Consider the following 14,951-nt stretch of genomic DNA (forward strand, 5'->3'; position numbering starts at 1 on the left):
GAGAACAGGAGACAGGGTCATCACTATGTCCTGGGAGGAACCAGAGAGAACAGGAGACAGGGTCATCACTATGTCCTGGGAGGAACCAGAGAGAACAGGAGACAGGGTCATCACTATGTCCTGGGAGGAACCAGAGAGAACAGGAGACAGGGTCATCACTATGTCCTGGGAGGAACCAGAGAGAACAGGAGACAGGGTCATCACTATGTCCTGGGAGGAACCAGAGAGAACAGGAGACAGGGTCATCACTATGTCCTGGGAGGAACCAGAGAGAACAGGAGACAGGGTCATCACTATGTCCTGGGAGGAACCAGAGAGAACAGGAGACAGGGTCATCACTATGTCCTGGGAGGAACCAGAGAGAACAGGAGACAAGACACTGATTTGTTAGGCCAGTTAAACTATATGGTTGAGGTCAATTGGGATTTCAGTTGACTTGCTGAATGGACTACATTGAAAGGTCTGTAGAATAGGGTGTAACAGTATACAGTATGTACACAGTCAGTCAGTAAGTCTATTGTCTGAGCCAGGACGGCCTGTAGAGGAGGAGTCTATTGTCTGAGCCAGAACGGCCCATGGAGGAGTCTATTGTCTGAGCCAGGACAGCCTGTAGAGGAGGAGTCTATTGTCTGAGCCAGGACAGCCTGTAGAGGAGGAGTCTATTGTCTGAGCCAGGACGGCCTGTAGAGGGGGAGTCTATTGTCTGAGCCAGGACGACCCGTAGAGGAGGAGTCTATTGTCTGAGCCAGGACGACCCGTAGAGGAGGAGTCTATTGTCTGAGCCAGGACGGCCTGTAGAGGAGGAGTCTATTGTCTGAGCCAGGACGGCCTGTAGAGGAGGAGTCTATTGTCTGAGCCAGGACAGCCTGTAGAGGAGGAGGAGTCTATTGTCTGAGCCAGGACAGCCTGTAGAGGAGGAGGAGTCTATTGTCTGAGCCAGGACGGCCTGTAGAGGAGGAGTCTATATGTTTCTGTAGCATGAGGCAGCTTGATGTTCATGTTCACCCCTGGACAGGACACTAATTGACAGTATTTTTAAATAGTTTTTTCTCATTTAACTAGGCAAGTCAGTTAAGAACAAATTCTTATTTACAATGACGGCCTACCGGGGAACACTGGGTTAACTGCCTTGTTCAGGGGCAGAACAACAGAGTTTTATTTTGTGAGCTCGGGGATTCGATCTAGCAACCTTTCGGTTACTGGCCCAACGCGCCCCAGTATAGTTCCTTAACAAATCAAATCAAATTTTATTGGTCACATACACAAATTTAGGAGATGTTATTTCGGGTGTAGTGAAATGCTTGTGTTCATAGCTCCAACAGTGCCGTGGTATATAACAATTCACAACTATACACACAAATCTAAAAGTAAAATAATGGAATTAAGAAATGTATAAATAAATATTTGGTTGAATATGGTGTCGAAGCAGTGTGGTATCATATAGTAAAATAAAGTTATCTTAACAAGGGTGTTGGGCCTTGGTCTGTCTATTATATTAGTAGTATCATCAGGATTATACTTATAATATGATACTGTAGTATGTGTATGATATAGTTACCTTGACAGTGGTGTTGGGTTCAAACTTGAAGGCCTTGGTCTGTCCGTTCTCCAGATACACCTTTAGAACGTTGGGGAGGAAGAGCAGCGAGTTGCCCTGGAAACCAGAATAATCAGGAAATAAGGGTGTGTTATTATTAGCTAAATACTTTACTGATATCAGATAAATATTAGAGAAGGGGGGGACAAATAAGTGTTTTGAAAGGTAAGCTACCTGAGCTTGTGGTGATGACAGCTCAGCTAACATTAAACACTCTGAATGACTCCCAAATGGCACTCAATAATGGTTCTTCTAAGTTCTTCTAAGTTCTTGGAACAACCTTAGGGTTCTTGGCACTGAAAATTGCCCCCAAAAAGGTTCTTCCAAGAACCCCATAGGAGGTGGGGTTCATCGAGGAACCTCATTAGTTGGTGGGGGTTCTTGCAGGAACCTAACTGCCCAACTGAAACGTTTGGATTTGAATTTGAAAGGACAGCATGTGTAGGAACTTAATTGAACAATGTAAAGATCTCCTCAATTTAAGGTATTGATATTGTTTTATGATGATACCATCTATCTTTTCATATTTGTTTATGTCATTTTAGGATCATAATAAACACTAAAAACTAAAATATTGTGTTACTGTTGTGCGTATTATTATTAATAATAATAGTATTTTGTTGTTGTTGTTGAGGATCCATTAAAAGGGGTTATATGAAGAACCCCTAAAGGACGCTCCAGGAACCTTTACGTTTTAGAGTGGATGTCTGCCTCTCTCTCTGTCTCTCAATTTCTATTTCACATTAAGGGCTTTATTGGCATGGCAAACATATGTTTACATAGCCAAAGCAAGTGCAATAAATAATAAACAACAAAAAATGAACTGTAAACATTACACTTACAAAAGTTCCAGAAGAATAAAGACATGCATCATTTGGTGTTTTACGTTGTACATTTTAGCAGAATTCTGCATGCAGAGTGTCAATATGGTGTTTGTCCCATTTTGTGAATTCTTGTTTGGTGAGCGGACCCCAGAGCTCACAACCATAAAGGGCAAAGGGTTCTATAACTGATTCAAGTATTTTTAGCAAGATCCTTGGTATGTCGAATTTTATGTTCCTTTTGATGGCATAGTAGGCACTTCTTGCCTTGTCTCTCAGATCGTTCACAGCTTTGTAGAAGTTACCTGTGGTGCTGATGTTTAGGCCGAGATTTGTAGAGTTGAAGTCGGAAATGTACATACACTTAGGTTGGAGTCATTAAAACTCGTTTTTCAACCACCCCACAAATTTCTTGTTAAACAAAGTATAGTTTTGGCAAGTGGGTTAGGACATCTACTTTGTGCGCACGACACAAGTCATTTTCCCAACAATTGTTTACAGACAGGTTATTTCACTTCAAATTCACTGTATCACAATTCCAGTGGGTAAGAAGTCAACATACACTAAGTTGACTGTGCCTTTAAACAGCCTGAAAAATTCCAGAAAATTATGTCATGGCTTTAGAAGCTTCTGATTGGCTAATTGAAATCATTTGAGTCAATTGGAGGTGTACCTGTGGGTGTATTTCAAGGCCTACCTTCAAACTCAGTGCCTCTTTGCTTGACATGATGGGAAAATCAAAAGAAATCAGCCAAGACCTAAAAAAAAAAATTGTAGACCTCCACAAGTCTGGTTCATCCTTGGGAGCAATTTCCAAACGCCTCAAGGTACCAAGTTAATGTGTAGCAACAATAGTAAGCAAGTATAAACACCATGGGACCACACAGCCGTCTTACCCTTCAGGAAGGAGACGCGTTCTCTCCTAGAGATGAACGTACTTTGGTGCGAAAAGTGCAAATCAATCCCAGAACAACAGCAAAGGACTTTGTGAAGATGCTGGAGGAAACAGGTACAAAAGTATCTATATCCACAGTAAAACGAGTCCTATATCAACATAATCTGAAAGGCTGCTCAGCAAGGATGAAGCCACTGCTCCAAAACCTCAATAAAAAGCCACACTACGGTTTGAAACTGCACATGGGGACAAAGATCATACTTTTTGGAGAAATGTCCTCTGTTCTGATGAAACAAAAATAGAACTGTTTGGCCATAATGACTATCTTTATGTTTGGAGGAAAAAGGGGGAGGCTTGCAAGCCGAAGAACACCATCCCAACCTTGAATCACGGGGGTGACAGCATCATGTTGTGTGGGTGCTTTGCTGCAGGAAGGACTGATGCACTTCACAAAATAGATGGCATCATGAGGATTGAAAATTATGTGGATATATTGAAGCAACATCTCAAGACATCAGTCAGGAAGTGGGTCTTCCCAATGGACAATGACCCCTTTCATTCTCTCGTTCCGCTCCCTCCCTTCACCCTTCTCTCTCTCTATATATATATACATCCACTCCACCCAACGTTGTGGCAAAATGGCTTAAGGACAAGAAAGTCAAGGTATTGGAGTGACCATCACAAAGTCCTGAGCTCCATCCTATAGAAAATTTGTGGGCAGAGCTGAAAAAGCATGTGCGAGCAAGGAGGCCTACAAACTTGACTCACTTACACCATTACACCAGCTCTGTCGGGAGGAATGGGGCGAAATTCACCCAACTTATTGTGGGAAGCTTGTTGAAGGCTACCCAAAATGTTTGACCCAAGTTAAACAATTTAAAGGCAATGATACCAAATACTAATTGAGTGTATGTAAACTTCTGACCCACTGGGAATGTGATGAAAGAAATTAATGCTGAAATAAATCATTCTCACTACTATTATTCTGACATTTCACATTCTTAAAATAAAGTGGTGATCCTAACTGACTTAAGACAAGGAATTTTTACAAGGATTAAATGTCAGGAATTGTGAAAACTGAGTTTAAATGTGTTTAGCTAAGGTGTATGTAAACTTTCGACTTCAACTGTATAGTTTTTGTGTGATCTGGGGCAACAATGTCTAGATTGAATTTGTATTCGTGGTCCTGGGACCTTTTTGATTTACAGTCAGAGTCCAGGTCTGACAGAATCTGTTCAGAAGATCTAGGTGCTGCTGTAGGCCCTCCTTGGTTGGGGACAGAAGCACCAGATCATCAGAAAACAGTAGACATTTGACTTCAGATTCTAGTAGGGTGAGGCCGGGTGCTGCAGACCCCTTGCCAATTCATTGATATATATGTTGAAGAGAGTGGGGCTTAAGCTGCATCCCTGTCTCACCCCCTGGCCCTGTGGAAAGAAATGTGTGTTTTTTCCAATTTTAACCGCACACTTGTTGTTTGTGTACATGGATTTTATAATATTGTATGTTTCTCCCCCCACACAACTTTCCATCAATTTGTATAGCAGGCCTTCGTGCCAAATCAAAAGCTTTTTTGAAATCAACAAAGCATGAGAAGACTTTGCCTTTGTTTTGTTTGTTTGTCCCACTGTAGCTCAGTTGGTATAGCATGGCACTTGCAACGCCAGGGTTGTGGGTTTGATTCTCACGAGGGGCCAGTATGTAAAAATGTATGCACTCTACTGTAAGTCGCTCTGGATAAAAAAGTCTGCTAAATGACTAAAATGTGAAAAAAACATTTTTGTCAATTAAGGTCTGCAGGGTGAATATGTGGTCTGTTATTTGGTAATTTGGTAAAAAGCAAATTTGACGTTTGCTCAGTACATTGTTTTTGCAGAGGAAATGTACGCGTCTGATGTTAATCATAATGCAGAGGATTTTCCCAAGGTTTCTGTTGACGCATATCCCACTGTCTCTCTCTCTCTCTTTCTCTCTCTCTCTGTCTATCTGTCTCTGTCTCTCTCAATTCAATGTAAGTGATTTATTGGCATGGGAAACGTACAGCTGAAGTCGGAAGTTTACATACACCTTAGCCAAATACATTTAAACTCAGTTTTTCACAATTCCTGACATTTAATCCTAGTAAAAATTCCCTGTTCTAGGCCAGTTAGGATCAACACTTTATTTTAAGAATGTGAAATGTCAGAATAATAGCAGAGAGAATTATTTATTTCAGCTTTTATTTCTTTCATCACATTCCCAGTGGGTCAGAAGTTTACATACACTCAATTTGTATTTGGTAGCATTACCTTTAACCTGTTGGGGCTAGGGGGCAGTATTTTCACGGCTGGATAAAAAAAACGTACCCGATTTAATCTGGTTACTAATCCTACCCAGTAACTAGAATATGCATATACTTATTATATATGGATAGAAAACACCCTAAAGTTTCTAAAACTGTTTGAATGGTGTCTGTGAGTATAACAGAACTCATTTGGCAGGCAAAACCCTGAGACATTTTCTGACAGGAAGTGGATACCTGATGTGTTGAATTACCTTTAAGCCTATGCCATTGAAACACACAGGGGTTGATTAATGTTTTGGCACTTCCTATTGCTTCCACTAGATGTCACCAGCCTTTACAAAGTGTTTTGAGTCTTTTACTGTGAGATCTGACCGAACAAGAGCCATGGAACGGTGATGGCCGATTAGACTCTGGCGCGCAAGTTGATGTTGGGTACCCTCGTTCCAATACGTTATAAAAGAGAATGCATTCGTCCACCTTGAATATTATTCATGTTCTGGTTAAAAAAAGGCACTAATGATTCATGCTATACAACGTTTGACATGTTTGAACGAACGTAAATATATTTTTTCCCCTCGTTCATGACGAGAAGTCCGGCTGGCTTAGATCATGTGCTAACAACACGGAGCTTTTTGGATATAAATGATGAGCTTTTTTGAACAAAACTACATTCGTTATGGACCTGGGATTCCTGGAAGTGACATCTGATGAAGAGAATCAAAGGTAATGGATTATTTACATAGTATTTTCGATTTTAGATCTCTCCAACATGGCCGTTTCTCTGTATAGCAAAGCGTATTTTTCTGGGCGCAGTGCTCAGATTATTGCAAAGTGTGATTTCCCAGTAAGGTTATTTTTAAATCTGGCAAGTTGATTGCGTTCAAGAGATGTAAATCTATAATTCTTTAAATGACAATATAATATTTTACCAATGTTTTCTAATTTTAATTATTTAATTTGTGGTGCTGACTTGACTGCCGGTTATTGGAGGGAAACAATTTCCTGAACATCAACGCCATAGTAAACCGCTGTTTTTGGATATAAATATGAACTTGATAGAACTAAAAATGCATGTATTGTCTAACATAATGTCATAGGAGTGTCATCTGATGCAGATTGTCAAAGGTTAGTGCATCATTTTAGCTGGTTTTATGGTTTTGGTGACGCCTGTCTTTGAATTGACAAAACATTACACACAGCTATTGTCAATGTACTCTCCTAACATAATCTAACTTTATGCATTCACCGTAAAACCTTTTTGAAATCGGACAACGTGGTTAGATTAAGGAGATGTTTATCTTTCAAAGGGTGTAAGATAGTTGTATGTTTGAAAAATTGAATTTTGACATTTATTTGGTTTCAAATTTGCCGCTCTTGAAATGCACCTGCTGTTGATAGGGTGCACCACGGGTGGCACGCTAGCGTCCCACATAGCCCCAAGAAGTTAAATTGTTTAACTTGGGCCAAACGTTTCGGGTAGCCTTCCACAACAAGTTGGGTGAATGTTGGCCCATTCCTCCTGACAGAGCTGGTGTAACTGAGTCAGGTGTGTAGGCCTCCTTGCTCCCACAAGATTTTTCAGTTCTGCCCACACATTTTCAATAGGATTGAGGTCAGGGTTTGTAATGGCCACTCCAATACCTTGACTTTGATGTCCTTAAGCCATTTGCCACAACTTTGGAAGCATACTTGGGGTCATTGTCCATTTGGAAGACCCATTTGCGACCAAGCTTTAACTTCCTGACTGATGTCTTGAGATGTTGCTTCAATATATCCACATAATTTTCAATCCTCATGATGCCATCTATTTTGTGAAGCGCACCAGTCCCACCTACAGCAAAGCACCCTCACAACATGATACTGCCACCCCTGTGCTTCAAGGTTGGGATGGTGATCTTCGGCTTGCAAGCCTCCTCCTGTTTCCTCCAAACATAATGATTGTCGTTATGGCCAAACAGTTACATTTTTGTTTCATCAGACCAGAGGACATTTTTCGAAGAAGTATGATCTTTGTCCCCATGTGCAGTTTCAAACCGTAGTCTGGCTTTTTTATGGAGGTTTTGGAGCACTGGCTTCTTCCTCGCTGAGTGGCCTTTCAGGTTATTTTGATATAGGACTCGTTTTACTGTGGATATAGATACTTTTGTACCTGTTTCCTCCAGCATCTTCACAAGGTCCTTTGCACTGAGTTTCAAGGTAGGCCTTGAAATACACCCACAGGTACACCTCCAATTGACTCAAATTATGTCAATTAGCCTATGAGAAGCTTCTAAAGCCATGACATAATTTTCTGGAATTTTCCAAGCTGTTTAAAGGCACAGTAAACTTAGTGTATGTTGACTTCTTACCCACTGGAATTGTGATACAGTGAATTATAAGTGAAATAATCTGTCTGTAAACAATTATTGGAAAAATTGCTTGTGTCATGCACAAGGTAGATGTCCTAACCGACTTGCCAAAACTATAGTTTGTTAACAAGAAATTTGTGGAGTGGTTGAAAAACCAGTTTTAATGACTCCAACCTAAGTGTATGTAAACTTCCGACTTCAACTGTATGTTAACATTGCCTAAGCAAGTGAAATAGATAATAAACAAAAGTGAAATTAACAACTAAAAATTAACAGTAAACATTAAACTTACACAATTCCAAAAGAATAAAGACATTTCAAATGTCATATTGTCTATAAACAATGTTGTAATGATGTGCAAACAGTCAAATAGTTAAAAATAAATAAACATAAATATAGGTTCTCTTTCTCTCTCTCTCTATATATATATATATATATATCTGTCTTTCTCCATCTGTCTCTCTCTCTATATATATATATATGCCTCTCTGTCTTTCTCCATCTGTCTCTCTGTCTATTATACTGTGTTTTTCATGTTCCTCCTCTCACCCCCTTTCTCCTCTTCCTCCCCCCTTTCAATACATTATTCTTCTGTAATCACAGCTGTTCTGAAGGGAATCAGACTGGCATTGATCCAACCACTCAATCTCTTCCTGTTGTTCTCTCTCTCTCGCTTTCTCTCTCTCTCTCTCTCTCTCTCTCTCTCTCTCTCTCTCTCTCTCTCTCTCTCTCTCTCTCTCTCTCTCTCTCTCTCTCTCTCTCTCTCTCTCTCTCTCTCTCTCTCTCTCTCTCTCTCTCCCCCTCCACCCTTCTCTCTTTCTCTCTCTCTCTCCCCCTCCACCCTTCTCTCTCCGCTCCCCTCTAATCGTTAATAGTGTGTTTACACTGAGTATACAGAACATGAACAACTCCTTCCTAACATTGAGTTGCACCCTCCCTTTGCCCTCAAAACAGCCTCAATTTATCAGGTTATGGACTCTACGATGTGTTAATAGCGTTCCACAGGGAGGCTGGCCCATGTTGACTCCAATGCTTTCCACAGTTGTTTCAAGTTGGATGGATGTCCTTTGGGTGATGAACCATTCTTAATACACACGAGAAACTGTTGAGTGTGAAAAACCCAGCAGCGTTGCAGTTCTTGACACAAACTGGTGTTCCTGGCACCTACTACTAAACCCCGTTCAAAGGCACTTAAATCTGTTGTCTGGCCCATTCACCCTTTGAATGGTACACACACAATCCATGTTTCAATGGTCTCAAGGCTTGAAAATTATTCTCACCTGTCTCCTCCCGTCATCTACACTGATTGAAGTGGATTTAACAGGTGACATCAACAAGGGATCCTATCTTTCACCTGGATTCACCTGGTCAGTCTATCTCATGGAAAGAGCAAGTTTTCCTAATGTTTTGTACACTCAGCGTATTCTTCTGTAATCAGGGAATCATCCAGCCCTCGATACGACCACTCTGTCTCAGGTTGAGTCCCAAATGGAACCCTATATCCTATATGCCAAAGTTCTGGTCAACAGTAGTACACTATATAGGGAATAGGGCTCTGGTCAACAGTAGTACACTATATAGGGAATAGGGCTCTGGTCAACAGTAGTGCACTATATAGGGAATAGGGCACTGGTCAACAGTAGTGCACTATATTGGGAATAGGGCTCTGGTCAACAGTAGTGCACTATATAGGGAATAGGGCTCTGGTCAACAGTAGTGCACTATATAGGGAATAGGGCTCTGGTCAACAGTAGTGCACTATATAGGGAATAGGGCTCTGGTCAACAGTAGTGCACTATATTGGGAATAGGGCTCTGGTCAACAGTAGTGCACTATATAGGGAATAGGGCTCTGGTCAACAGTAGTGCACTATTTAGGGACTTGAGATGCAGCCTCTGTCTCTGATCACTAGCGGAAGCTTGTGGTCCACCCCCCCGCCCCCCCTTATCTCAACCGTTCCTTTCTGTATGGAGTCCTCCAGGGAGAACCTTCCTCCTCACGTGTATTTACAGGAAAGGGACAGGACATCTAAATCACCGTGAACTGGGTTTCCAAGCCAAGCAGTGAGGATAGGGAGGAATATAGGGTTGTTACATGGCTGAGAGATAAACCACTTGTGACTAGCTACATACAGCAGTCATGTAAGCTCCATAAAGCATTTACAGACATGTCCATCTGGTGCTTTAAAAGTCACTACATAGAGTAGATTATACATGAATCCTGGACAGATATGACACAACAGCTTCATAAAGGGCTTATAACACGTCATGCATTGACAATAGGGTGTCATAAGAGTCTGACGTACCTGAGAGTGACTGTTGACTTCAACCTCCTCAGCAAAGCGAACTTTGACTGGGTTGGACCGGAGTTTAGCTCTCTTCTCTGGGGTGATGAAGGAAGACTTGGGTCCCTGAGAAACCACAGGAGGAGAAATTAGGACTTGAGTCCCTGAGAAACCACAGGAGGAGAAATTAGGACTTGGGTCCCTGAGAAACCACAGTAGGAGAAATTAGACAGAGTTTCCAAAAGGCACAAGGGTACAGACTGCAGAGCCTGTGGTTTACCTGTAATGCTCCCAGCATAGACAAATAACATACTCCTCTCCCTACCTGGGTTCACACCCCTTCTCCTTCCTTCATGTTGTGTCTGCCTCCTTCCTGTATCTCCATCTGTTTCTATACCTATCTAAATCAAGTGTCAGTAAACCCTAAAAAATCTAGATCTGAAAACTAACAGGTAGTGGATATACAACAGAACCTCAGAGACACTAATCTGACTGATCAACCCAACAGGCTGATAAACAACAGAACCTCAGAGACACTAATCTGACTGATCAACCCAACAGGCTGATATACAACAGAACCTCAGAGACACTAATCTGACTGATCAACCCAACAGGCTGATATACAACAGAACCTCAGAGACACTAATCTGACTGATCAACCCAACAGGCTGATATACAACAGAACCTCAGAGACACTAATCTGACTGATCAACCCAACAGGCTGATATACAACAGAACCTCAGAGACACTAATCTGACTGATCAACCCAACAGGCTGATATACAACAGAACCTCAGAGACACTAATCTGACTGATCAACCCAACAGGCTGATATACAACAGAACCTCAGAGACACTAATCTGACTGATCAACCCAACAGGCTGATATACAACAGAACCTCAGAGACACTAATCTGACTGATCAACCCAACAGGCTGATATACAACAGAACCTCAGAGACACTAATCTGACTGATCAACCCAACAGGCTGATATACAACAGAACCTCAGAGACACTAATCTGACTGATCAACCCAACAGGCTGATAAACAACAGAACCTCAGAGACACTAATCTGACTGATCAACCCAACAGGCTGATAAACAACAGAACCTCAGAGACACTAATCTGACTGATCAACCCAACAGGCTGATATACAACAGAACCTCAGAGACACTAATCTGACTGATCAACCCAACAGGCTGATATACAACAGAACCTCAGAGACACTAATCTGACTGATCAACCCAACAGGCTGATAAACAACAGAACCTCAGAGACACTAATCTGACTGATCAACCCAACAGGCTGATATACAACAGAACCTCAGAGACACTAATCTGACTGATCAACCCAACAGGCTGATAAACAACAGAACCTCAGAGACACTAATCTGACTGATCAACCCAACAGGCTGATATACAACAGAACCTCAGAGACACTAATCTGACTGATCAACCCAACAGGCTGATATACAACAGAACCTCAGAGACACTAATCTGACTGATCAACCCAACAGGCTGATATACAACAGAACCTCAGAGACACTAATCTGACTGATCAACCCAACAGGCTGATATACAACAGAACCTCAGAGACACTAATCTGACTGATCAACCCAACAGGCTGATATACAACAGAACCTCAGAGACACTAATCTGACTGATCAACCCAACAGGCTGATATACAACAGAACCTCAGAGACACTAATCTGACTGATCAACCCAACAGGCTGATATACAACAGAACCTCAGAGACACTAATCTGACTGATCAACCCAACAGGCTGATAAACAACAGAACCTCAGAGACACTAATCTGACTGATCAACCCAACAGGCTGATATACAACAGAACCTCAGAGACACTAATCTGACTGATCAACCCAACAGGCTGATAAACAACAGAACCTCAGAGACACTAATCTGACTGATCAACCCAACAGGCTGATATACAACAGAACCTCAGAGACACTAATCTGACTGATCAACCCAACAGGCTGATAAACAACAGAACCTCAGAGACACTAATCTCAGACAAACCTAAATGTTACTTTCATGTAAACTGAAAACTTAATCACTAATATTGTTACTGTTGTGGTTATGAAGTGGTTTCTCCACTGTAGATAACGCCAACCACTGCAACACATCCAGGGAGTGTTCCTAATGGATACAACTGTGTGGGGGTTGTTGAAAAGAGTCAGTGTTCCTAATGGATACAACTGTGTGGGGGTTGTTGAAAAGAGTCAGTGTTCCTAATGGGTAAAACTGTGTGGGGGTTGTTGAAAAGAGTCAGTGTTCCTAATGGATACAACTGTGTGGGGGTTGTTGAAAAGAGTCAGTGTTCCTGATGGATACAACTGTGTGGGGGTTGTTGAAAAGAGTCAGTGTTCCTGATGGATACAACTGTGTGGGGGTTGTTGAAAAGAGTCAGTGTTCCTGATGGATACAACTGTGTGGGGGTTGTTGAAAAGAGTCAGTGTTCCTGATGGATAAAACTGTGTAGGGGTTGTTGAAAAGAGTCAGTGTTCCTGATGGATACAACTGTGTGGGGGTTGTTGAAAAGAGTCAGTGTTCCTAATGGATACAACTGTGTGGGGGTTGTTGAAAAGAGTCAGTGTTCCTGATGGATACAACTGTGTGGGGGTTGTTGAAAAGAGTCAGTGTTCCTGATGGATACAACTGTGTGGGGGTTGTTGAAAAGAGTCAGTGTTCCTGATGGATACAACTGTGTGGGGGTTGTTGAAAAGAGTCAGTGTTCCTGATGGATAAAACTGTGTAGGGGTTGTTGAAAAGAGTCAGTGTTCCTGATGGATACAACTGTGTGGGGGTTGTTGAAAAGAGTCAGTGTTCCTGATGGATAAAGTGTGTTGTTAAAAATATCTGTAGTTGCCCATTCATCAACACGCAAGCAAGCAGACACACACACACACACGTCAAGGCCACACTACTAGGTCATAATAAAGGTTGTGACAACACTCTGCTGCCTGTGGGGAACCATGATGGAGCACCTGGGGGTGTGTGTGGTTTCTCTGTTGGTGAAGAGAGCAACTGCTAACTGAAGGAAGAATACAACATGGAAAACATAGTGACTCACCGCTGAGTTTCTGAGGACCGTTATCATCACAGAGTACTGACACTCCCTAGGGGGAGGGAGAGGAAGAGAGAGAGAGGAAGAGAGAGAGAGGGGGTCAATATGAGGAATAAATGCTGTTGTGTTTGTGAGTGTGTATGCATGGATGTGTGTGTGTGTTTGTGCGTGTGTGTTATTGTACCTGATGAGGTCAGCCGCTTGCTCTGGGGTCAGGTCGTCGACGGCCACATTGTTGATCTTTACGACCTGGTCGCCAGGGACTAGCCTTCCATCAGCCGGCCCCGCTACCCACACACACAAACATACACACAGATTCCTCTTCCTCATCATCTTGATCAACAGGGTATATAACAGATCATTGCTGATAAAGGCTTCCAAAGATCTATTTATTTCCAAAACACCAAGAGACCTCTCTGTCTCTCTGTCTCTCTCTCTCTCTGTCTCTCTCTTGCTCTCTCTCACTCTCTCACTCTCTCACTCTCTCTCTCTCTCTCTCTCTCTCTCTCTCTCTCTCTCTCTCTCTCTCTCTCTCTCTCTCTCTCTCTCTCTCTCTCTCTCTCTCTCTCTCTCTCTCTCACTCATACTCTCACCCTCACTCTCACTCTCTCTGTCTCTCTCTCTCGATCTCTCAGGGTTTATGAGTCAACAGGAGAGAGGGCAGAGCAACAGGGACAGAGAGACAGAGACAGATGGTGGTATTACTGAGATCAGTGCCAGAGAGCCCAGACTCAGGGGGCCACTCACACCCCGGCCGTTACTATCTGTAGTATGTGTGTGTCCATCTGATGTGGTGCAGATAAACAGCAAACGTGGTTTCAAAAAACAAATAAAGCAACACCTCATGGCACAACGCCTCTCCCCAATGTGACCTACTGGTTGTGTGTATGTACTGACATGTGACCTACTGGTTGTGTGTATGTACTGACGTGTGTGTAACTGATAGATGCACACACACTACATGCTAATGTTATTCAATGTATGTAAATTGTAAAGTCTTTTGTCTGTAATTTCTTTCACATTATGTGTCGGAACCCAGTAAGACTAGCTGTCCCCAGTAAGACTAGCTGTCCCCAATTAGACTAGCTGTACCCAGTTAGACTAGCTGTCCCCAGTAAGACTAGCTGTCCCCAGTTAGACTAGCTGTCCCCAGTTAGACTAGCTGTCCCCAGTAAGACTAGCTGTCCCCAGTTAGACTAGCTGTACCCAGTTAGACTAGCTGTACCCAGTTAGACTAGCTGTCCCCAGTAAGACTAGCTGTCTCCAGTTAGACTAGCTGTCCCCAGTTAGACTAGCTGTCCCCAGTAAGACTAGCTGTCCCTAGTAAGACTAGCTGTCCCCAGTAAGACTAGCTGTCCCCAGTTAGACTAGCTGTCCCCAGTTAGACTAGCTGTCCCCAGTAAGACTAGCTGTCCCCAGTAAGACTAGCTGTCCCCAGTAAGACTAGCTGTCCCCAGTTAGACTAGCTGTCCCCAGTTAGACTAGCTGTCCCCAGTTAGACTGGCTGTCCCCAGTTAGACTAGCTGTCATCATTGGAGTGGGCTAATGGGGATCCTAATAAACTCAAATACTGTCCATTATCTGACTGATATTTTTCTCTGTTGGGCATATGATTGGCCAATATGATGTATCTAATGT

General features: G+C 42.5%; 1 protein-coding gene across 1 annotated transcript in view; it reads right to left on the reverse strand.

Annotated features, from left to right (window-relative positions):
• Positions 1 to 14,951, reverse strand: part of LOC106594298 (uncharacterized) — a gene marked incomplete at its 5' end in the record, with an annotated part of 56,412 nt that overhangs the window by 36,967 nt on the left and 4,494 nt on the right. Inside the window, 4 exons of the mRNA XM_045717610.1 lie at positions 1,559 to 1,654; positions 10,251 to 10,355; positions 13,320 to 13,365; positions 13,498 to 13,600. Of these exons, the coding sequence (XP_045573566.1) occupies positions 1,559 to 1,654; positions 10,251 to 10,355; positions 13,320 to 13,365; positions 13,498 to 13,600 (350 nt within the window). The remainder of the gene's footprint in view (positions 1 to 1,558; positions 1,655 to 10,250; positions 10,356 to 13,319; positions 13,366 to 13,497; positions 13,601 to 14,951) is intronic.

Source organism: Salmo salar, chromosome ssa04, assembly GCF_905237065.1.
Source record: "Salmo salar chromosome ssa04, Ssal_v3.1, whole genome shotgun sequence".
In the NCBI taxonomy this organism is placed as follows: domain Eukaryota; kingdom Metazoa; phylum Chordata; class Actinopteri; order Salmoniformes; family Salmonidae; genus Salmo; species Salmo salar.